At 47.4% G+C, this 25,833-nt stretch overlaps 1 protein-coding gene across 1 annotated transcript in view; it reads left to right on the top strand.

Moving 5' to 3' along the window:
- Positions 1–25,833, top strand: part of LOC144753014 (glutamine synthetase-like) — a 46,785-nt gene that overhangs the window by 11,264 nt on the left and 9,688 nt on the right. The window contains exon 2 of the mRNA XM_078640822.1: positions 25,146–25,307. Within this exon, the coding sequence (XP_078496948.1) occupies positions 25,146–25,307 (162 nt within the window). The remainder of the gene's footprint in view (positions 1–25,145; positions 25,308–25,833) is intronic.

Raw genomic sequence — 25,833 nt, 5'->3', positions numbered from 1 at the left:
GTGTTCTCATACTTCAGGTCCTCTTGAGAGTAAGCCACCTGAAGTATAGTGTCCGTGTCCCGATGGTTGAAGATCCTGGTGATAATGGAGCGGGAAGGGGCTCCCAGCTTTGGCGGAGGCACAAGCGCCCTATATGCACGTTAAACAGAGAAGAATTTTGATAGGCATTTAGTACTCAGAAAGTTAGTTATCAAATCTTCAACAAAGAGATCCACACTCAGACCCTCTAAACCCCCTATCACTCTAATGTTTTTACTCTGGGCCCTGCCCTCCGGGTCCTTGACCCTGGCCGGAAGGAGTTCTTGTTGCTTCATAGAGGTGCGCACCTGTTCCTCCAGTGACTTTGAAGTAGTCTGGAGAGTGTGGATGTTGGTCTCGGTGGATTTAACCTTGTCGGATATTTTCTAGAAGTTTGCCTGCAGGAGGCACACATTAATCGTTAACGCATCTTTTTGGGTTTGAGCAGGGATTTGAGGTCCTAAATGGCCGCTATAATTGCGCTTATGCCCCCAACTGGTCCGGCCCCTTCTCCGATCTTCCTAGGGACAGAGTATTTATCCATCTTGTTGGTTTGTAATGGCATCTGACCCTTAGGTTTCACCATGATCCCTGGTGCAGCTACTGGTGCAACAGGCAGTCGACGCAGACCAAGGCATGCCACCGCTGACCGGTCCCACTCCCGTCTCTGGAATCCCTTGGTCTCCTCAGTGAGATCAGTGAAAGACCCCATTCTCTTTTCTTCCACGGCCATGCTTGCTATGCCTCGTGCCTTTCAGTTGGGCTGTCATTCCAGGAATACACCCCGGCCACCCCGAATCACTAAGGGAGGGCTCGGGCCATGCAGAGGGCGCACCAGGGCACTCAACCCAGCCTTCGCTCCGCGTCCCCAGTTCCATCGTCTCATAGGCAGCAGTGACAAGGTAACAAGCTGTAGGCTTTTTAACCTTTTGTATGGCCTCTTGCTGTCCTTGTCGTGTGCCCTCCTATGACTGGGATGATACAGGATCCAAGTGCACCCCCACTAGTGGCTAGCGATTCCTGCCCTCCCGCACGATCATTGAAGGGAGTGAGGTTTGATGGTGAGGCCACTCAACAGTCCACGGAGCGAGCCCAGGGCCCGTCCACTGCCCCTGGCTCTTCTCCCTGATTTCCGGGGCATCCCACAGACCATCTTCAAAGGCGTCGGGCACCCATCAACCGGCCCCAGGGCTGGAGTTGGTGCCATAGTTGTGTGCCCTCCTACGGCAGGGGTCTGATAGTATCATTTTGTCTGTCGACCAGGTACGGTGAGGCCCGGCTACCAATGTGCGCACATAGCGCTCCCATACCTGGGCCTCTGTCAACACCGGTCATGCTACTCTTCCTCGTGGTGTTTCATCTGGTGCTGAGTTGCCTGTGGGGGACGGGCATAACTCACCCCAGCTTTTCTGTTGCTGCTGCATTCCTCCCAGGGATGACGTCCCGGCCTTCTTCCCATCCACGTCCGCTGTCACGCTAGAGATCAATCTTGGGCGGTCCATCCCAGAGATGCACGGGGTGGGTCAACATTTACTACAGGGGGTCAAGCTTACCCCCAGGGCACACAGTTAGGTTCTGGAATGCCAATTGGGACGGATTTCAGGACAGATGGTGGATCTGCAACATCTGGCTCAACGGAGCTCGGTTAACTTGTGGCCATCTTGGCTGGAGCCAAGCCACGCCCCTCGCAAAGTCATAGTTATGAGGAAAATGCCACAAATCACACACTTTCAGTGGCCTTCCATACAGGGAGTGCAAAAAGAAATATAGCATGATGTCAATTTGTTTCTAATTCATTCAGTCAATAAACCTTTATTCAGCTTCAGCCATAAAAAGTACTTTTCATCAATTTAAAACTAACTCATTGTTTCTAATTCACAAAAAATGTAAATGTAAATGAACTGTGCAAATCATTCAACATATACCAGCAGTTATAAAAGCACAAATGAAGCACATTCTGTTTTATAAATCTGAAGTCTGATGGAAAACAGATTTTAATATGATCAAAAAATGTTGGGGATACACAAATGATAAATTTTGCATTGTATTGCACATTTGTATATCACTTACTACCCCTATGTTTGGCACTGAAGCTCTCACCTACATGGGCAGCAAGCTACGCTATATAGAGTAGTGTATGGTTGGAAGGGTGTTGTCTTTGTTTTGTGATCCTATGTGGGAAGTGTTTCCCTCTCATGTGTGATGACCACCTTTGTGCGGTTATCGTGTTACGAGATGCATCGCATAGCAATGCGGTGGATAATGACCTGTGGGATACACAGTTGCATAGTTTGTGGTTTTTCAGTACACTGGCAGCCTTGAACAGCTCTGCAGGTGCTTTTATGGTGCTGCAGATGATAAAGTCTGCTTCACTGGTTGCTGCACTGAGTTGTCCAATCAGACACTTTGGATAAATGTCTGGGGCAGAGGTGGCATTACTGGAGGGAGAGAAACGGAGAGATCTGATGGGATGTGCACTGCTACTATCTTCTCATATCTAAAAGTCATTGTGAGATGCAAGGTAGCTACCATAGTGAATAGATATTTGGACCCACAGTCATGGACAGAGCTCTTCAGTTATTCTGTGCCTGTTCATTTTTATGATGGTTTATTAGCTGCACGGTACTTTGATGGATAACCCTTGTAGAAATATGTCTTATGTGAGCGTAAGAGGAGTATGTTCCAGTTGGCTGCTGACAGCTGTGGGTTATGGTAGTAGTATTAGTTTGGGCCGGAAATGTTATGTATGGACTTACATGACTACATAATATCCCAGCAAAGCATAAATCAGCCCTCCTTAACTTACCAGCTTATCGAAAGTAGTTTGCTCATTCAGTTGTTTTCAATCAGTGGATTGTGAGCTAAAGACTGAGCTTGAGGGTGCGACTATCTTTCCAGGTTCTGGTGCCTGGATATGTGGTGCTTTAGTAGTCTTTGAAATAGCCATGTTTTCAACTGTCTTCTGAAGTTTACATGCTCCTGAATGCAAAGAATGCGCCTGGTAGGGAGTTCCAGAGCTTTGTGGCTTATACGGAGAAAGCAGTGACTCCTATGGATTTCTTATGGTAAGGTGGTATGATGAGTGGTGCAAGCCTGGAGCCCAGTGTCCTGATTTGTTTGTAATGCTTGAAGTTAGCTTGTAAGTATAGTCGTCCTTCTTCTTGGAGGTTCTGTGAACAATGCAAAGTGCCTTGAACATTGCTCTTCTAGCTATAGGTAGCCTGTGTAGTGATTGCAAGACTGGAGTCATGTGTTCTCTTGGGTGAAGGCAGAGAAGGAGTCTTGTAGCAGCATTTTGTTTGAGTTGTATTTTGCATATGATGCAGGTGCGCCAAGGTATAGACTGTTGGCATAGTCAAGCTTGGAGATTACTCAAGGTATGGGAAGCTGCAATGTAGTGTTTTCATTGTGTAGATGCCTCTCTGTGGATGGATTGGGTTGAAGGATGTAATCAGGATTGGCAAGTGGGTTAGGTAGATGTTGAATAGTAGAGGGGATATGACGGACCTCTGTGCGATGCAGGAGTGTTGTGTGAGAGGTTGGTCTAAAAGGTGGCACCAACACTAGTTTACTGTCAGCGTTGAAAGGCCAAGAATTCAGTGGGCATAAGCTGAACTCCCTTCACATCTTTTGTTGGAAATTGGGTCACTGGTTGATGAGGGGTGAGACCTTTCTCAAGCAGCAAACATCAAATTAACCTGGGCGTAACCCTCTGGTAGCTTGGCACACCGCAGACAGGTATAACTTGGAGGCAATGTGTAAAGTCTTTCTGTTGTACTTCAAACAATAATAAAGTGATAACACAACACGTGGAAAACCCCGCACCATTTTAGAAAAATAGAATAAAATTGTGCAAATTATTTGACACCCCAACAACAAACATCCAATCAGTAGGACCAGAGAGACGCAACTTTAAAGATTTCGATAAAACAGTGTCTAAAAGCTCAAAATGCAACTGTGATTATCCGTCCGTGCTGGACAGGGACACAGTCACAAGTTTGGTCAAAAGCGATGGAGTTTGGGCCAGATACAGGGACCCAGTTAGGCCCGCTGTACCCTAAATCTCGGTTTGCAAAGTATTGCGAGACCCTGGGTAGAGGATGCGTAGCACAGCAGAAAGAAAAATGTTGTCAATCAATCAATGGCTTGTAAAGTATTGCGAGACCCTGGGTAGAGGATGCGTAGCACAGCAAAAGAAAAATGTTGTCAATCAATCAATGGCTTGTAAAGCGCGACTAATCACCCCCCCCCCCCTCCCAAGGCGCTGGGGGGGTGGCATAAGAGGAGCTACTGGTCCGTCGAAGGCGCTATGTCATGCAAAAAGCAGCAGGTATCATAGAAGCAAAAGTTTGGACCTGATTGTAGGTTTCATAGGATTTATCAAAATTATCAATGCAATATGTGTGGCTAGAAGTAGATTATAATAACTGTGCAATGACGTTGTGAGATGCAGGTGGCTCTAATGACGTCAGTCCCTCATAGATTGTGTCATTGTGCGTCTATTTGTGCCTCTTTAATATTTTTCTAGACCACATGCAATGTCCAAGCTACAGTTGGATGCTTCAGATGCTTGTCCTGTCCTGACCATGACGCTCAGATTGTTACAACTGGGCATGCCTTCTCTTCTTCGTCATTATTATTATTATTACTATTATTATTATTATTATTATTATTGGTGGTTTTGTAGCGCGCTCAATTACTCACGAGTATCCTGGCGCGTAGAAATGCAGAAAGGCAGAAATGTCTGGTGTAATTACAATGAAAGTTTAAAAAGGTGGGTTTTAAGTGATTTTTTAAAAAGATTGAGGTCCTGGATAGCACGAAGCGGAGGAGGGAGAGTGTTCCAGGCAGTGGCTGCCTTAACGGTAATGGACTGGCCACCAAGGAGGGAACGCTTAAAACGAGGGACAACCAGCAGATGTTGGGAAGTGGACCGTAATGGACGGCTAGGTGAATACCAGGCAAAACGCCTCCTCAAGTACGCCGGCCCTTGGTCGTGAATGGCTCTATGCGCAAGAGTGAGAGATTTAAACACAACCCTTTGTTTGACAGGGAGCCAATGTAGACTACACAGATGTTGACGGACACTAGACTGCCGTGACATATTGAAAAGGAGTCTGGCCGCCGCGTTTTTGTATAATTTGAAGACGATTGATGAGGTAGGCAGGAATGCCAGAGAACAGGGCATTTGAATAATCGAGGCGGGAAAGAATGAGAGCCCTTGCCACTGACTCTATGGCCGTCCTTGGCAACAGGGGAAAAAACCTATGGAGGGCTTTCTGAGTCCCAAAACACCCACAGGTGAGCTTTTTAATATGCTCTTCAAATTTTAGATTTTCCCCAAACCAAACTCCTAGATTTTTTGCTGATTTACCAGCAGCGCTGGGGAAGGGGACGTCAGATGGCCATAACGATTCTCTAAAATTGGGGGGAGACTGCCCATAGAGGAGTATTTCTGATTTATTTTCATTACATTTTAATTGGGCCAAAGCAAGCCAGGAAAAGACTGAGGAGAGGCAAGTCTGGACCGCAGAGGTATCCAGATCCCTGCCAGGCCAAGTGAACAACAGCTGCGTGTCGTCAGCGTAGGCAATTATTTTTGCTCCTAATTCTTCGGCCAGGAAGGTCAGGGGGGTGAAATAGATGTTGAATAACAGTGGGCTTAATGTAGACCCCTGTGGTACCCTAGTGGAAAGCAGCCTGGCCGAAGAAGCATAGGGGGGCATCCACACCTGCTGAGTTCGATTGGTCAAGAATGAAGTCAGCCATTCCAATGCAGAACCAGCAATGCCAATGGATGCCAACCGCGAGATCAGCTGCTGATGGGGTACCGTATCGAAAGAGGCAGAGAGGTCTAACATAATCAGAACCGCTCTGCCGCCCCAGTCCAGGCACTCCCTTATAGCCTCAGTGATTTCCACTAATGCTGACTCAGTGCTATAGGTAGAACGAAACCCAGACTGAGCAGGATGAAGAGCATGAGAGTCTTCCACGAAGGCATTCAACTGGCGGAATGCTATTTTCTCAGTTAATTTTGCCAGCGCTGGTAGCAAAGAGATGGGGCGATAGTTAGCTGGGACAGCTGAGTTTAGTCCTGATTTTTTGAGAAGCGGCAGGAGTTTGGCCTGTTTCCAACAGTCAGGGACTGTGGCAGTCCTGAATGAAAGGCTAATAATCTCTACGACCTCGGAGCAGACCACCTCCGCCACACCCCCTAACACGCGGGCCGGACAAGGGTCAGTGGGGGAACCAGATTTCATAGATTTGAGGACAGCTAAAGTAGCTGCCTCCGTGGGAGAGGAGAATGCCTTAAAACAGGAGAGTTAGGGGGAGGGGGACGGGAGGGAGGCATATCCTGGTTACTCTGATCCTGGCAAATAACACGTAGGCTGTCCTGGATCCCAACGATTTTGTCTATAAAAAAGGAGGACAAAATCTCACACCATTGGGCGGAAGAGGGAACCAAAGGTTGTTCAGCACAGGGGGAGAGAAAACTTTTTACAATCGAAAAGATTTCCTTGCTATTATTATTTGCCCTAGAGATCCTGCCTGCATAGAACTCGCTCTTAGCTGATTTTATGGCATCATAGTATACCCTCTGAGCCGCACGTAGAGCCCCCTTAGCAGTGGGGCAGTGGGCGCGTCTCCAGCACCTCTCCAGCTTTTTGCAATTAAGCTTCAGTTCTTTCAAAGCATGAGAAAACCAGGGCTTGGAGGGAGTGACGCGCTTAATTGAGCCGATGCCCTGTTTGACAGAGGCCTGCACCCCGAGCCGATCCAGGTGTCAAACTGCTGCACGGCAGCTGGAAGCTCGGGCCAAGCGTTGGACGACTCTGCTGAAGACTGTTGGTCAGGGCTAGCAAGTTAATCTTCTGATGGTAAATGATAGGCAGGGTCGAGCAGGGGGATTTAATTAGAGGCCAAGAACACCTAATGAGCCTATCAATCAATCAATCACAGAAATTTGTATAGCGCGCTACTCACCCGTAAGGGTCTCAAGGCGCTTGAGGGGGGGGGGTCGCTACTGCTCGAACAGCCAGGTCTTGAGTTGTTTCCTGAAGGCGAGATGGTCCGGGGTCAGCCGTAAGCGAGTGGGGAGGGAGTTCCATGTCTTCGCTGCCAGGTAGGAGAAGGATCTTCCTCCGACGGTGGATTTCCCGAATCGTGGGACGGCGGCGAGGGCGAGGCTGGCTGATCGAAGCTGGTGGGTGGGTGTGTAGAAGGTGAGGCGGCTGTTGAGGTACTTCGGGACCGCGTCGTGGAGAGCCTTGTGTGCGTGGGTGAGGAGTCTGAACGTGATCCTCTTGCTATGGGGAGCCAGTGCAGGTCTTTCAGGTGGGCAGAGATGTGGCTGTGGCGAGGGATGTCCAGGATGAGTCGTGCTGAGGCGTTCTGAATGCGCTGGAGTCTTTTCTGAAGTTTGGCCGTGGTTCCAGCGTAGAGGGTGTTCCTGTAGTCCAGACGGCTGGTGACGAGGGCCTGGGTGACCGTCTTCCTGGTTTCGGTGGGGATCCATCGGAAGATCTTTCGGAGCATGCGCAGGGTGTTGAAGCAGGTGGACGAGACGGCGTTGACTTGCTTGATCATCGTGAGGGAGGAGTCCAGGATGAAGCCCAGGTTGTGTGCGTGGTCCGTTGGCTTGGGTGCGGTGCCCAGGGCAGGGGGCCACCAGGAGTCGTCCCATGCAGAAGGAGATGGTCCGAGGATGAGGACTTCCGTCATGTCTGAGTTCAGTTTCAGACGGCTGATCTTCATCCATTCTGCGACGTCTTTCATTCCTTCCTGGAGGCTGGCTTTGGCGGTGGCGGGGTCGTTGGTGAGGGAGAGGATCAGCTGGGTGTCGTCGGCATAGGAGACGATGTTAAGGTTGTGTTGGCGAGCGATGGCTGCGAGAGGGCTCATGTAGACGTTGAAGAGGGTGGGGCTGAGTGAGGATCCTTGCGGAACGCCTCAGATGACTTCGGTGGCCGCGGATCGGAACGGGGGGAGGCGGACTCTCTGGGTTCTTCCGGCGAGGAACGAGATGATCCACTCCAGTGCCGCTCCTTGGATTCCAGTGTTGCTGAGGCGCTGCTGAGAGGTCCAGGAGGATGAGGGCAGCAGTTTCCCTGTTGTCGAGCAGGGACCTGATGTCGTCGGTGTGTGGTAAATAAATAATTAATTACCGGTTCTATTTTTTAATACAGTGAATGAAACAGATAGCTCAATAAATAAGAGTCTGGATTCGAGGTATCTTGAGTCTACAGGCTTTAATCAGGCATAAAGGACAGGAACAGGACAGCCTGCAATAGTACGGGATGGCAGCTGCCAGGGAAGGGACAAGGGAAACTGGGTAACTTTTTGTAACAGTTCATAGTATATATATCAAAACAATTGCATTACATTCAATACAGTAGGCGTAGCAATAGGCGTGACTCGTATCAGTCGCGAAAGATAAGGGCAAAATGATGTAACAAGAAGGCGTGTACAGGGCGTATACATAGACATGTGATGTAAACGTAACAGAAGTGTCATAAACGGGGCGGAAACATGGAGGGGGCTACCTGAGCAGCTGGGACCTCTAAACTAGTGGTGCGCGCAAACGGGCAATGACGTGTTACCAGGGAGAACTGGGGGCTATGACTTCTGCGCTAGAAGAGGAGACTAAAGTCTGGAGTGTCAGAGCGACATGTACCTAAGGCATATCTGGTATCTGGTGTTTGGAGTACATATTGATAGAATCCAAAAGTTATCAGGGCAAAGGCTACTAGACATTAGGACTGATGCATGCATAATTCTACATGTATTGCGTGTACGAGGAATATTCTATGAATATTAATACAGTATTTCTCTTACATGGAGACATAAAGGCTAGACCATGACGGAAACTATTGATGCGATGCAGTAGCTTAGGAATGCAGAGAAGGAGGGCTGGACTGATAACTAGAAACATAACATACTCTTGGCAGACTGGGAGGCAGAGCCAGGCCGGGCCGGGCACTGCGAGGCATGAAGTAAGCGAAGGGTCAGGGATGCAGGTGGGGGCTGTATCGCTCCTCGGAGAGGGTTCCAGGAGACAGGAGCTGAATCTGGTGTCCGGGCCCTTTTGAGGCCTAGAAACGGGGACAATTCAATGAGTTAACGTGCACACTGTAAAATGCGGCAACCTAGGCCGAATACTCGTTGCTTTCACGAGGACTGGAAACTGGCATACTAGAGATGGACACAACTGTAATTGCGTCTTTAATCGATCAGAGGGGTATACATGCATATCGATCATGCACATATAGCATAATATGGGGAACACGTAGGCACATACAACATGGCAAAATTTACTTTTCCACATTCCCTCCTTGTGCCCTACGTTTCCATCAGGAAACATCAATATTCATGATACCATCTATCTGTTCATATAGCATCATTTGCTCGTCTCGAATTGTCTTGGAACGGGATTTAGGACTAGGAATACAAGAAGTAGCACACATGCCGCAAATCGCAGGGCCACATTGTAAACAGAGGCAGCAACTGAATATGATCATTACTGCTATACCTAGGAATGACAATACTTTCCATCCCCAGGCAGATATAATACTCCAGAGCCAACCGGACCATGTCCAGGTGCCTGGATTCTGGTGTAACTGATGGGCAATTTTATGAAGTCTGGTTATAGCTGAATAAACAGACGGCGCGTTATTAGGAATGAAAATGCAGCAACTAGATCCGATGACTCTACAAGCTCCTCCTCTATCGGCCAGTATGACGTCAAGAACGAGACGATTTTGGAGCACAACAAAACGCATAGCAGATTGTTCTTCAGTTAAGTTACCTAGAGCGGAAGTAGTCTCATTCACTACTGCTTCAAGGGTTCTGGTTAGCCTACGTATTAACTTACTATTCTGGACAGGTCCTATAAAGAAAAAGAAACCTTTATTGAAGTCTTGATACTGTTCTAGAGCAGTTTCAGTTTGATCGACAATTGGGGACTCAGTCTCCCTTCTATGTCTAACGTGTACTAGATGTGTGTTTCTGTGATAATCAGATGGGGCTAGAAAAACTGGTGGCAGTAGGAAGGCGATGTAACAGGTTCCATCCCAATCGAGGGGCAGACGAACATATGCGGTCTGACCACAAACAAAATAAGAATGACGTGAGACTTTGAAAATAGATTTCCCACTGTCACTATACTCGACAGTAGTAGTACAATCACTATGTCCTACATGTGCGGAACCATTCTTTCTGATACATAATTTGCCTTTGACTGGTAGTACTGAAATGGCAGGCAAATCTGGAGTAGTATCGGACTGAACATTCAGGACCATGAAATTCGAAGAATAATTACCTAAATTATATACTTCATTTTCTAGATCTAACCCTGTTCTATGGGAAAGACCTTGCTTGTCTGGGAAACATGTACGATTCAGAAGGGACATATCAGTTGAGGATGACGTTAACGTGGACCATCCTCCACACGAACCATTATGTGAAAACGGATAGGGAAAGAGTGGCAGAACTCCCTTCTGTGTCTGGAAAGGGGGGAGTCGACCACACACCCAACAATTAGTGGCATTGCTGGTCTGGTGTGAATAATGCAACATTCGGATAAAAGTATTATTTCGCATAGCAAGACGATAGGATAACTCGTGAGGAGGCAGATCACTAAATGTGTGCTCTACTGTAACATTAGAAAACATATGTACATGTGAAATAGGAAAACATAAATGTAACGCATAACTTATGCATGTAACCATAAGACTGAGGAACAATAAAAAGAATAGAACGATGATACATCTCTTAGAGTTTTGACTAACTCTCTCACTGTGTGGGTCTATCTCATACATGTCAGGAACCTGTCTAACCGTTTCACCCGAGAGGGACTTAGACAATTAAACTGGCTGACTTACTAGACCGCAACTTTGCTTTATACTCCTGCTGCGGAGTTTTCTCTAATAGAGGAATTTTGAGTTCAGAGTCTGTTTTTAGGCAGTCTTTAGGAATAAGGCAGTCCTTAGCAAAAGTCTTTTCTCGTAATCCATGGAACTTCTTTATATGGCTCAGGTGGACCCACCCCTTTCTGCCTTCAAGTTTGACAGCGGTCCTTGTTGTCAACAACACCATGCGAGGCTCCTTCCAACGGGGCTCCAGCGGACTTGAACGATCAAAATTCCGGACGAATACGAGGTCACCGGGAACGACTTCATGCGGTTTCACCTCGGTGTTGTCTGGAAATGCGGCGGCAACCTGTGAACGACAAGAGTGTAGGGCAGACATCAAGGAAGCTAGGTAATCTGTCAGCATATTACTGGAAACATCTGTAATACTGCGGGGTCTAGGTGTACCCCACATGTTTGGGGGGCGGCCGAATACGACCTCATACGGGGACAGACCTGATCTGGAATGTGCAACCATCCTCATATAGAACAGAGCAACTGGCAGAGCTACTAGCCAGTCTACACCTTTTTCTCTACATACTTTTGCAATGCGGATTTTCAAAGTCTGATTATGTCTCTCTACGAGACCGGCTGCTTCAGGATGGCGCACACAATGGAACTTCCACTGGTACCCTAACAGAAGGGAAACATGTTTCATGAGCTCAGATGAGAATGGCTGGCCGTTATCTGAATACACGACCCTAGGGAGTCCATAGCGGGGAAAGAACTCACGAACCAACTGCCTGGCAGTGGTCGCAGCTGTGTAATCCGGAACTGGATATGCTTCTGTCCACCTAGACAAAGCGCATACAACTACGAGGACATACTTGAAACCTCGACATCGCTCCATCTGAATATAATCCATCTGGAGGACTTCAAAAGGGTGGTCAGGAGGTTGGAATCCGCCTTGTTCCACCGGGACACTTTTACCTGGATTGAACTGACAACATATCATACAGGTACGGACTTTCTGCTTGGCTGCAGCTCGTAAATGCTTGTTGAACCAAAGGTTCTGAATACTGTCTAACATAGCTTTTTCTCCTAGATGTGCTGGACTATGTGCGGTATTAATAATGACTTGAACCATAGAGTCGGGGAGAAACCATGTGGCTTTTCCCTTCGTCAACCATCCTTGATCTGTCTGGACCCCTCCTTGTTCGGACCATTTCTTTATTTCTTCAGGAGTAGCATGTAACTGTATGTCTATGACATCTTGTGTAGGGTCCTTAACTGTCATACAAGTAGTCTGATCTGGAGTGAGTGTCTGTGTCGTGTTAACTGGAATGTCTGGAATCTGAGCTGTAAGCTTGGCTGTTCGATCTGCTAGATCGTTACCTTGGGAAATGATGTCAGTGACTTTCGTATGTGCCTTGCACTTCATGATAGCAATAGCTGTCGGTAAATGTATTGCATCTAACAGAGCTTGAATAAGAAGACCATGCTGGATCTTGGTTCCATGAGAAGTCATGAAACCTCTCTCCTGCCAGAGCACTCCAAAGTCGTGTACGACTCCGAATGCATAACGTGAATCTGTGTATATGTTTACTTTCAGGTTCTTGGCACGTATGCAGGCTTGGGTCAGAGCGACTAGCTCTGCTGCTTGAGCAGACAGGGTGTCAATACGATGTGTTTCTATAACTTCGGTGTCAGTAGTCACTGCATACGCGGCTACTAGTTCTCCTGTACTTGTTCTCATACATGAACCATCCACATAAAGTGTCAGGTCGGGATTAGGTAATGCAATGTCTGTCAGATCTTGTCTTGGCTTAGTCATAGTGTTAACAACTTCCACACAGTCATGTGTGGCAGGATTTGAAATAACTGACGGTAACAGTGTAGCTGGATTTAAAATGCTGCAGCGTCTGATTTCTATGTGTGGCTGAAATAATGTCAGTTCATAACCTGTTAAACGTGCAATTGTCAAGTGCTGAGTCTGGGTTCTGTTTAAAAGAACTTCCACGGAGTGTGGAACTTGTACTGTCAGGGAGTGTCCTAACACTATGGAATCACTTTGTCTGATAGCTAGAGCTGTGGCTGCAACTGACTTGAGGCACGCAGGCAGAGCCTGGGCTACTGGATCTAATGTGCTAGAAAAATAAGCACAAGGCTTGTATTGTCCTGCTTGATCTTGTGTGAGAACAGATAATGCAGTACCATCGCGTTCTGTAACAAAAAGTGTAAAAGGCTTACTGTAGTTCGGTGTTGCTAGAACGGGTGCTTGGCATAAGGCTTTCTTTAATTCATTGAATACAAGTGTATGTTCCTGGGTCCAAGGGAGGACAGTCGATACGGCTGCCTCCTGTGTCGTTAACTGTATCAGTGGCTTGGCTAGAAATGCATACTGAGGAATCCATTGTCTGCAGTAAGAAGTGAGGCCGATAAAAGCTCGTACCTCCTTCTGTGTCTTGGGCTGTGGAAGACTCGCTATTAACTGGATACGGTCTGGTGTCAACTGCCTACCCCACTTGGACAGTAAGTGTCCCAAGTAGACCACTTGCTGGACACAGAATTGTAATTTGGAAGGGGACACCTTGTGCCCCTGCTCGGCCAGAAAATACAGAACCGTAAGTGACGCACGCTCGCAGTCACGTACAGTACGGGCTGTGATCAGTAGATCATCGACATACTGGAGCAGGGCAGTGTCAGTTGGCATGTGAATATTGTCTAGTTGTCTTTTAAGTGCTTGACTATAAATGCTAGGGCTTTCTGTGAAACCTTGAGGAGCTCGTGTGAATTTATAGCTTCTTCCATTTAAACAAAAACCGAAAAGGTACTGGCTGTCTGGGTGAATGGGGACACTGAAAAATGCGTTCTTGAGATCGATAACTGTGAAGAACGTAGCTTCAGAATCAATGGCTGTCAAGAGGGATGAAATATCTGGGACTACTGGATACTGAGGTATGATACATTTATTAAGTTCTCGGAGGTCAATCACTAATCGATATACTGGAGGTGCATTTGGATCAGTACGTTTCAGGACTGGAATGATAGGAGAATTACATATATTGGAGTCAGTTTCTACAACCACTCCTTGAACAATAAGTTCGTCAATAATCTTGGATAAGGCTGCTACAGCCTCAGGTGGCAATTTGTACTGTCTGATTCGTGGTAAAACTACACCTTGCTTTAGAGTCACACGATGGGGTGTGATATGCATACAACCTACATCAGTTGGACCTTGCGCCCATAAATGCTGTGGTACATTCAATAATCTTGGATCAAAATCACGTAATACATAATGACCTTTGAAGTCTCTCAAAAACAAACGGACCCCTTCTGGGGAGCAGCATATGACTGCTCCTAATTCTTTTAGTGTTTTAATGCCTAACAAATTTTCTGGACAAGATTTCGTAAGTAACAAATCAGTAGTTCGGGACAATGGACCAACTTCTAGAGTAACTGGTTTCGAAATTTCATTAACAATAGGCTTTCCTGAAAATCCAAGGGAAACATTTCTAGAGCCTGAGAGCGGAGCCCCTGGAACCTCGTCATGACTGATGGTAGTCCTACTTGCCCCTGTATCAATCAGAAACTTTCTGTCTTTCCCCAATACTTGACTATGTACATAGGGACCCTCTTGATCTACAGGTATCTCAATGAGAGGCAAGCCTACCTCCCTCTCTAGGCTGTTTCATGAATACGGCTGATAATCTGGGTACTCTGACTGTGCATACTGGTACATCTGTTGTGTAACATGCTGTGTTGCAGCGATAGGCTGCGATGCTGGAACTGTCTGTTGTGCATTCTGGGGTGGCTGAGAAGTCTGTGAAACTTGTTCTTGTCTAGGCGGACGTGGTCTCTCTTTAGTCTTACCAGTAGCTATGTTGTGTTTCAGAACTGCACACTCGTTTATAAAATGACCTGGCTGTTTACAGTAATTGCATGTCCCTTTAACGGGAACTGCAGGATGACTGGCTTGATTCGGATTCCTCTTTTGACTGTCTTGTGGAACAGATTGTGCAACTAATACTTTCATTTTCGTGTCTTTCATACGTCTCCTTTCGTGTTCCTGCTCTTCCCTGATTCTGTTCTGGTGATACTGGAGCATTTGTAACATTTGTGACGGAGTATTAGCTTGCCAGGTACTTTCGACTTTCAATACTCGATTTTTAACTTGTGGACTTGAATTCTCGACCAGTTTGGTAACAAAGAGATGAGGGTACGACTCACTACTTGTTTTCAGACCACTATTAATAATAAAACATTTTTCGAATCTAGAATAAAAATCACTAGTGTCTTCATCTTGTTTCTGTTTACAAGCTGAGATTGCATCCCAGTCTTCCTTTTTCGTGGCTAGTAATCTTGGCAAAACCTGTATCAATAACTCGGGCAATTCTTTAGCTTTATCCCCAAGACCGGTACCTGGTACTCGTAAATTATCTTCAGCTTCTAATGCTGTCCAATCTATCTTTTTCTCTCCCACCTCCCATTCTTTTTCTTTGAGTTTTTCATATATGCCTGCTGGCAACAGGACCTTTAACATTTTAATGATATCAGGATACGTGTATTCTCCCATACGGAGCATGTCTTTTAATTCACGGTGGAACCCTGCTGGTTCTTTATCGTGACAGGGAATTAACTTTTTCATCTCTAAGAGTTCCATTTTTGTGATAGGGGTGTAAACAAATACTCGTTCTAGGTCTCCACCCGCTGTCCTAACTGGGTGTACTTCTCGTAACGGATGCTGTCTATCTATGTAAAATGATTTACTTTCTGGAGGTGAGACATGAACAAAATGCGGATTCAGAAACGTTCGATATTTGTGGCGCTGTTCTAGAATGATACTAATTAAATCAGTACCTAGACCTCTCCATCTATACTGGAGTAACTCGTTCAAAACATCATGTAACGGACCTGGATCAGAATGCTGTCCCTCATACAGTGTAATGAGGTGCTGGATCATATACATACCCACCAGTCGCTGCTCGGCTGGGGGCAGTTTCAGAAACATTTGTGCCACTATTTCGTCTGGAAAAGTGGTAGAATCAGTAGTCCACCGGACTGCTGATCGGGCTAATTCTTGTTCATGCATGGTACTAAGTTCACTATAACTGATTCGTGATTTCAGAATGTGATCGGTAGCTTGGAATACTTGCTCAAGAGAACCTTGTTCTGGTGCTGGAGGAGGGAAACCTTTCTTGTGGTCTAGGCGTAAATGTCGGTCGGGAAGTCTAGTTCTACCTACATACGCTATTCTGGAGGGATTCTCGTTGTCTACCTCTTCATTAGGAGAGTCGTCTTCTTTCTCAGTTACTTGTGCTGCTTCCCGTTTCTCGTGTAACTTTATTATTTCCCTACGAATTTTCTTGTACATACTCTCTATACAATTCTGTGTCTTGTGTCTTCCCTCGGCTATATGGTCACTCCACCTGGTCAGGACCTTCATTTCTTCTGGATCTTTATCCGGATAATCTTGTTCTCTTATCAAACAATTAATTAGAAACTTTAAAAGCATGAGCTGAATCTCGACTTTTCTTTGAATCATGGCGTCGCGAACACTTTCTGGATCTACTCCTGTACGGATAAAACGATATATTCTGTCTAGATATTCTTTCATATTGGGCAGGGTGTCCAAATAGTCGGTCACCCGTCTTAAACGTAATGAATATATGACCATAGTACCATCGCCTGGAACTGGATCATAACGGCATTCGGTAAGTGCTCGCTTGATATCTGTAAATGTCTGAATTTTTGGCGAACGCTGTAACGCTCGTTCATGTAGCTCAAGTATTGTCATACGTCTGTGTTGAGGCGGGGTTCCAGGAGGACTTCCCCCCGTTGCTCCTAGACTAGAATCGTCGACAGGCATGGTACGTGCGGGCAGAGTGACTGATGTGGCGGGTTCATGGTTCATGTACTGTAGGCTGGACCGGGGGTGCCGTGACAGGTGCTGCAACGGGTGCCCCGGTGGCTGGAGGAACAGGAATTACATTATTTACAGGAGCAGGCGGAACAGGATTTGCATATTCTGGGACTGTATCGTCCAAATAGGACGAGAGAAATATATCAGCTGCGGTCGGTTTGTGACGTAGCTTAGTCGGAACTAATGGCGGCGGAAAATTACATGGTGCTTCCGGGGTTGCTTTTGGCAAGCCCTCGGCAAGAAGAGGATACATACCCTTAATAAGGGCACTTCTCTGTCTGTCTGACTGTTCGGCTTTAACTCGTTCACCTACTTCGATTAATTCCCTTTCTTGGGCTCTTTCTGAGGATTCCCTATTTAATTCTGTTTTTCTGATTTCTTTTTCGGTTCTTCTATGAGATTCTTTGCGCCATAACTCGATGGCATCTTTCTGGGACTGTCTGGCTTTCTTTTTCCATAATGCTTCTTCTACTCGCATGATGCACTCGGCATCCCACGTACCTGATACGGGCCATCTATATTTCTCTTCTAATTCCTTGGTGTAATCCACCCATAAGTCTAGATATAATATGGCACTTAAGCCATGCTTATGATACATAAAATGACCTGGACTGTCCCTAGGCGGGACAGGAACTGCTTCCTCTAATAACCCTTTTCTGGTTTTTAACTGACGTAATTTCGAGAATAGAGGCATTGTCTAGGCTGGAATCTGGACACAATACAATACACGATAAACACAATAATAACTGGAAAAACAAATCACTCATACCACGACATTGAAAACACATTGAGTAACATTTAGAATAACAGTTTGGACAGAACACATGAATTTCTCGAGAACAGAACTTACTAGAATGACTAGATGCACTGCTAAAACAGCGCAAAACTTACCGGTCCCATAAAGAGACACGTCAGGACCCGCGTCCACCTAGGTGAACACTTCGTGTTGGATCTGCGTACCCAAACCCACGGACCAGAGACAAATTAATTGACCCTGTCTAGATACTACCCCAGCAACGGTACTCACCGGGCAGCAAGAACGGAAGGCCTCGGACTGGACTGGACTGCTACGACGACGGACTACGAACTTCGGACTTCAGTTACAGGTGGGCCTCCGGATACCTCGGACCTTGGACTCTCGGCTTGGGCTCTGGTCGGGACTCGCCGCGTTCCTCACCGCCTCGTCTGGATGCTGGACCGCAACCTCCGTCTCCTCCGTGGACCTGAGGGATACTTGAAGCAGAAATATCTGCCGGTGCGCAGTAGAGTTCCGTCACGGCTGCAGAGGGTCAGGGGGCCTGCGTGGCTTCGCCGGCGTGTGGGGAAAGGGCAAGTCCCTATTCGGGCGCCATTATGTGGTAAATAAATAATTAATTACCGGTTCTATTTTTTAATACAGTGAATGAAACAGATAGCTCAATAAATAAGAGTCAGGATTCGAGGTATCTTGAGTCTACAGGCTTTAATCAGGCATAAAGGACAGGAACAGGACAGCCTGCAATAGTACGGGATGGCAGCTGCCAGGGAAGGGACAAGGGAAACTGGGTAACTTTTTGTAACAGTTCATAGTATATATATCAAAACAATTGCATTACATTCAATACAGTAGGCGTAGCAATAGGCGTGACTCGTAGCAGTCGCGAAAGATAAGGGCAAAATGATGTAACAAGAAGGCGTGTACAGGGCGTATACATAGACATGTGATGTAAACGTAACAGAAGTGTCATAAACGGGGCGGAAACATGGAGGGGGCTACCTGAGCAGCTGGGACCTCTAACCTAGTGGTGCGCGCAAACGGGCAATGACGTGTTACCAGGGAGAACTGGGGGCTATGACTTCTGCGCTAGAAGAGGAGACTAAAGTCTGGAGTGTCAGAGCAACATGTACCTAAGGCATATCTGGTATCTGGTGTTTGGAGTACATATTGATAGAATCCAAAAGTTATCAGGGCAAAGGCTACTAGACATTAGGACTGATGCATGCATAATTCTACATGTATTGCGTGTACGAGGAATATTCTATGAATATTAATACAGTATTTCTCTTACATGGAGACATAAAGGCTAGACCATGACGGAAACTATTGATGCGATGCAGTAGCTTAGGAATGCAGAGAAGGAGGGCTGGACTGATAACTAGAAACATAACATACTCTTGGCAGACTGGGAGGCAGAGCCAGGCCGGGCCGGGCACTGCGAGGCATGAAGTAAGCGAAGGGTCAGGGATGCAGGTGGGGGCTGTATCGCTCCTCGGAGAGGGTTCCAGGAGACAGGAGCTGAATCTGGTGTCCGGGCCCTTTTGAGGCCTAGAAACTGGGACAATTCAATGAGTTAACGTGCACACTGTAAAATGTGGCAACCTAGGCCGAATACTCGTTGCTTTCACGAGGACTGGAAACTGGCATACTAGAGATGGACACAACTGTAATTGCGTCTTTAATCGATCAGAGGGGTATACATGCATATCGATCATGCACATATAGCATAATATGGGGAACACGTAGGCACATACAACATGGCAAAATTTACTTTTCCACAGGTGGCTGCGATGAGGGCGGTCTCGGTGCTGTGGTTTGCTCGGAAACCGGACTGTGAGGGGTCGAGGGATCCGTTGGTCTCGAGGAAGGAGGAGAGTTGTCTGTTGACGGTCTTCTCGATGACTTTGGCTGGAAAGGGGAGGAGCGAGATGGGGCAGAAGTTCTTGAGGTCCGTGGGGTCCGCGGTGGGTTTCTTCAGGAGGGCACTCAGCTCGGCATGTTTCCAGCTCTCCGGGAAGGTGGCGAATGCGAAGGAGCTGTTGATGATGTTCCGGAGTTGGGGTGCGATGATGGAGTCGGCTTTGTTGAAGATGTGGTGAGGGCAGGGGTCGGCGGGGGATCCGGAGTGGATGGTGTTTATCAGGCGGGTGGTGTCTTCGGTGCTGACAGGGGTCCAGGTGCAGAGGGTGGTGGTGGGGGGTGCTGGTTCGGTGGTTGGGTGCGTGGTTTGTGCGCCGAAGCTGTAGTGTATGTCGGCGATCTTTCGGTGAAAGAACGAGGCGAGTGAGTCGCAGAGGTCTTGCGGGGGTGTGAAGTCGTTGTTGCAGGCACTGGGGTTGGAGGGCTCCTTAACGATGCTGAAGAGTTCCTTGCTGTTGTGGGTGTTGTTGTCCAGTCGTTCTTTGAATGCAGTCTTCTTGGTGGTGCGGATCAGCTGGTGGTGTTTGCGGGTGGCGTTCTTGAGGGCTGTCATGTGTTCTGCTGTCTGGTCGCGGCACCAGGCTTTCTCGAGGGTGCGGCAGGTTTTCTTGGAGTTCTTGAGGTCGTTGGTGAACCAGGAGGCTTTCTTGCTGCCTGGTCTGCAGGGAGGGTTCTTCAGTGGTGCGAGTTCGTCGGCGCAGTTGGTGAGCCACTGTGTGAGGTTGCAGGCTGCTTCGCAGGGGTCCGTCGTGTTGGTGGGCGGGTTCTGGCTGAGGGTGGTGGTGAGCTGGTCGGCGGTGATCTTGCTCCAGCTTCTGCGGGGAACCTGTTGAGGGTGGTGGTGGGTCGTGGTTCTTCTGAAGTTGAAGTGGACGCAGCTGTGATCTGTCCAGTGTAGTCCGGTGGAGTGGCTGAAGGAGATGTGTTTGCTGGAGGAGAAGATGGGGTCAAGCGTGTGGCCGGCGTAGTGGGTGGGGGTGTTTACCAGCTGCTTGAGTCCGAGGTTGCCGAAGTTGTCCATCAGGGCGGCGGTGTTGCGGTCCTTGTTGTTCTCCAGGTGGAAGTTGAGGTCCCCTAGGAGGATGTAGTCTGTGGAGGTGAGGGCGTGCGTACTGATGAAGTCTGCGATGGCTTCGCTGAATTGTGTGCGTGGTCCGGGGGTCTGTAGATGAGGGTGCCTCTGAGGGTGGTCTTGGGGTTGGTGTGAATCTGGAAGTGAAGGTGTTCGGCGGCGGTGAGGGTGTCGTCGGAGTTGGTTGTGATGCGGATGGTGTTTCTGTGGACTATGGCGATGCCTCCTCCGGTTTGGTTGACTCTATGGTCCGACCAAGAGAGAATTTGGGGGTCGGATATTGTCAGAGCAAAATTAGAACAAATTAGATCCAAGAGATGGCCACCCGAGTGCGTAGGCAATTGTACCCACTGGGACAGCTGGGCTAAATTAAGGGATTCTAGCAGGCTAAGCGAATCAGATGACTCCTTCATATCCAAATGAATGTTGAAATCCCCCAAAAGTAGAAACTTTGTGAACCTCAGGGCCCGAGGTACGATCACATCCTCCAGCGCCTTAAGGAAAAGTCCAGAGGGACCTGGGGGGTGGTAAATCAGTGTGCCACCCAGTGTAAAATGAGGCGAAAGAACAAGGGAGAAGTGGAGAAACTCCCCATCTCCCAGTTCACTGGAGGACTCACTGTGGAAAGACCAAGAGTCCCTGAAAACGACCGCCACCCCCCACCTCTCCCAGCTACACGGTCAGCCCTAGTGATTTTGAAGCCTCTCGGGAAGGCAAGTTCAACCACAGGGGTGCAAGAGCTATTAAACCACGTCTCTGTGATGAACAAGATATCAAGATTGCCCTCAGAAAGCAGCTCAAATATATCCGCAGCGTGTTTCACCATAGAGCGAGCGTTAATTAGTGAAGCCGATATAATATCTTTGGTATTAGTTTCAGGAACTGGCGCGATTGATATTGGAGGGAGGGTGAAGTTACAAAGGGAACAGATTTTATGGGAGCAATCGGAGACCGCCCGCGGTTGAATGCCTTTGCAGATGGTATTGTTAAGTGCCATGAGCTCCTTCTGGGAGTACCTCTTTAGACCAACCGCTGAAGGGGAGGTAAAAAGGGCAGCATGGCCGGCACTAGGAGCGCCCTAGGCGTGGACGGGCGCAGACGGGCTAACCTTTGGCTTACCTTCGGCACGCCAGCGGCGCGCCCACTGCGCGTCCGAAAAGGCATGCGTAATTTATATGTGTACCTCACTCCCCCAGCTAGAGCGCTGCCACTAGCCCAGCCGGGGTCCGGGACTACACCAAAGATGGCCGCCCGCCCTCCACACAATCGGCACAGCAAGCCGCGGTGGAACGGGGCAGGGAAGGCACACCTCGCACCCTGGAGTAAAGCTGACAGGTATGCAATGCACAGAACAAATTTTAAAACGATAAAATTCAGCAAGAGCGCTTTCGCCCAAAAGATCAGTTTCAGCAGCAGTTTAAAAAAGAACTAGCACAGAGGAGCATACTTTGGAGAGAAATACCTCTGCAGGTCTGAGCGGGACCGAGTAGGAGCTGCCACCAACCTACTCTAACCGCAAACAACCCAGTTTGGCAAGTAATTTATATGTGTACCTCCCTCCCCCAGCTAGAGCGCTGCCACTAGCCCAGCCGGGGTCCGGGACTACACCAAAGATGGCCGCCCGCCCTCCGCACAATCGACACAGCAAGCCGCGGTGGAACAGGGCAGGGAAGGCTCACCTCGCACCCTGGAATAAAGCTGACAGGTATGCAATGCACAGAACAAATTTTAAAACGATAAAATTCAGCGAGAGCGCTTCCGCCCAAAAGATCAGTTTCAGCAGCAGTTTAAAAAAGAACTAGCACAAAGGAGCATACTTTGAAGAGAAATGCCTCTGCAGGTCTGAGCGGGACCGAGTAGGAGCTGCCACCAACCTACTCTAACTGCAAACGACCCAGTTTGGCAAATAATTTATATGTGTACCTCCCTCCCCCAGCTAGAGCGCTGCCACTAGCCCAGCCGGGGTCCAGGACTACACCAAAGAGGGCCGCCCGCCCTCCACACAAACGACACAGCAAGCCGTGGTGGAACGGGGCAGGGAAGGCTCAGCTCGCAGCCAGGAGTTAAGCTGACAGGTATGCAATGCACAGAACACATTTTAAAACGATAAAATTAAGCGAGAGCGCTTCCGCCCAAAAGATCAGTTTCAGCAGCACTTTAAAAAAGAACCAGCACAAAGGAGCATACTTTGAAGAGAAATGCCTCTGCAGGTCTGAGCGGGACCGAGTAGGAGCTGCCACCAACCTACTCTAACCGCAAACGACCCAGTTTGGCAAGTAATTCATCTAAATGAAATCCGTGCTTTCCTGGGCAATCTGTGTTTTTTAGAGGTTACTTACTGAAAACCGTGACTTGAAGAAACGGTTCACAACCTCTCTTTCCTTCTTTCATTTAGTTGCTTCCCTGTGAAATGGATCCAAAAAAGACAAGCGCAAGCCTAGCCCTGGCAGGAAGGGGAGGGGAGTGTGGAGGGGGCCTGTGCCTGTTTCCCTTGTGAGAGTGAGCAGGAACCATATGGTTTCAAGGCTCGCTCCCGCAAGGGAATCGCCAAACGTGCACACGTTGCCATTGAAAGCAATGCAACGCGTGCATGTTTGTGGGGCCAAAACAGAATCAATCACTAGAGGTCTCCTAAGCAGCGCATTTGCGCAGCATAGTCGAGACCTAAAAAAATGCAGTGCTTACATGTGAGTTGATGCCTTGTGTTTGGGTGGATGGTGACATGAAGAAAATGCAAGGAAGTATATGCAGGACAGAGTGAAGAACAGAGAGATGAGGTGTGTGATAGGTATACAGAGGAATTCAGAAAGATGTGGGAGAAAAAGGATGTAAGTGTGTGAGACTGAAGAGGAAAGTTGTGTAAAGGGAAGAATAGAAGTGACTGAGATGCTCCAGAGACTACCACCCCATTCTACAGACCTTTGTAATGTTTAATTCACAGTCTCATATTTTCAGAATTTAAACACTTTCAATTCTAATTATTCACAACAAAATCATTGTTTATCTGATATGGCTAACAAACATTGGCAAAACCAATAGGTTTGTTTTGGGTGCATATCCATTACTGTGCAATATGCCTGCATACAATAATGGAAAATCAAGGGAAGGACAAAAATACTGATCGGGAGGTGTGCTATGGGGCGCGCAGCATTTTTGTTTCCATGTTTAAAGCCACACCCTATATCATATAAGCCACGCCTCTTGTAAAGGATTCCTAGTTATGCTTCTCAGACCATGATACTTATAGAGACCACCATTTTTCCCATCTCCCTAAAAGCCCTGTCAAAATGTTCACTGCTGTCAACATAGAACACACTGTATCGTCTTTAGTACCAACCTACTGCTGTGCCTGCAGCTGTATCCCAAGTGGCTTTGCACCTCACTCCTGTGTGTATATGTGTGTCTAAGAATGATGCACATCTTTGGCCATTAATGATTTCTTGATGCAGGTAGAGCTGTTGGTACGGTCACTCTGTGCGCTCTATGTGTAGCTTTGACGACAAGACTGTTGCTAGTCTTTAAGATTGATAGTTTGAGGATCAGGCTTGGTGAGAAAGCATCAGTTGTAGTGCTTGTCGAATCTCGATTCAATACATTTGAAGTCCTGTGCAAATCGAATGCTCTAGTAAGTTTTCAACCCAGTTCACTTCAGTTCCGCTCTTCTCCCCCTTCCCTTTACCCACTGCTTTATCTCCCAGTTTGCCATCTTCATGTCCCCACCTACCTCCTGCCTCTCCACAATGCCCTTGCTCCTAGCTCTTTCCATACCACAGTCCACTGCTATGTAGTTGGGTTTGCAGTGTTAAGGGCCAACACTGCTTCTTGGAAATGGAGGTGAGACTCCTGGGGAGAGATCAATGTGTCTATGATTGCCATTCAGTTATGGTGGTTCCCCGACCTGACTCTGCATTGTTTCACACCATAAAGAAACCCTCGCCGTTTTTGTACTGTGGAGAGGGACGCTGTCGGTACGGTGGGCTGTCGTCGGTTGGAGACCCTGATACTAGTGGCCTATCATAGCCTCATCACTATTTGAAGAAGGGTCATCTGCACTGATTTATTTATACCTTGATACCAATGGCCCATTATAGCCTCATCAACTATTGAAGATGGGTCATCCGCACTAACTATTCGTTTTATACCTACAGATTCTGTTATTGAGTCTGGTACGAGATTATACCTTGATTTACCATCTTTGAAACTACATTTGTCATTTGTCTACACCAATCAAGATCCCCGCAACATTGGATGTGTTGGTTCTAATTAATGACTCTACTTGCCCTGATGAAGTTCCCATGTTTGGAACGAAACGCGTTGGCTGTTGTCCAATTATGAATACTTATCGAAGAATAAAAAAGAATGAAACATATTATACTGGCTGCTTTCTGACTTCCTTCCTGGTGCTGCCTCCACGCATGTTTTTGAAATTTTGTTTTTGGATTTCCAGTGAGACCCAACCACAGCAGGTCTCGGAGGCTGTTGGCACAGGACTTGATACTTTGTTGGGACTGAATGATTGAGGTGCACGACATCTAGTCAGCTGCGGTGTTGTGTTTTTCTCTACATAAAGGAACCTGTAACCTATTTGACTTTAAACTTCTCACACAGACATCCCAGAATGGGCCTTTTCGGGCTTCGCCACCCAGCAAGCAGAGCCCTTCGAGAACTGCATGTACTTGATCCCGGTCCAAATGTTTAGAGATCCCTTCTGCTTGGACCCCAACAAACTAGTGATGTGCGAAGTACTGGAAGACAACAGGAAGGCAGCAGGTGAGGACTAAACACTATAATGTGCCTGAAGTGAATGCACCCACCCCACTGTTTGCACATGACCACTCTTGGTATAATTATTATAGTATTTTAAGGCGAAGCATGGGTACCACTTCTGGGAAGATAATATTATTTTTCTTAACTCGTAATATGATTGAATGTGAAAGGCCCTGTACTTTGTGTAGCTGGTAACCTCCCATGTGTTGCTGATGATCTACATAGCATGTCTTGGGGTGCTTCAAGCATTTGATCCTGAGTCACAAAGATGACCATTAACTGATGTTTTGGGAATTACAGGCCATTTTCTTTCCGGTGTATTACTTGCCAAGAAGAGGCATGTCTTCCTCCATCCTCATTTATAATTACTAATATTTCATTGTATTTGTGCTACTTGAGCTACTGTTTTAATATATATATTAATGGAGGCTGGCAGACTACACCAGATATATTGGCTTTACCATTGGTTGCTGATAACTGTCACCTGCGTGCACACCTTGAACACAGTAGCATGTAGCTTCCAAGGATC

The sequence above is a fragment of the Lissotriton helveticus genome, chromosome 5_1 (genome assembly GCF_964261635.1).
Source record: "Lissotriton helveticus chromosome 5_1, aLisHel1.1, whole genome shotgun sequence".
Taxonomy (NCBI): domain Eukaryota; kingdom Metazoa; phylum Chordata; class Amphibia; order Caudata; family Salamandridae; genus Lissotriton; species Lissotriton helveticus.
Note: the sequence above shows the minus strand (reverse complement) of the source record. Positions and strands in the feature narration are given on the sequence as shown.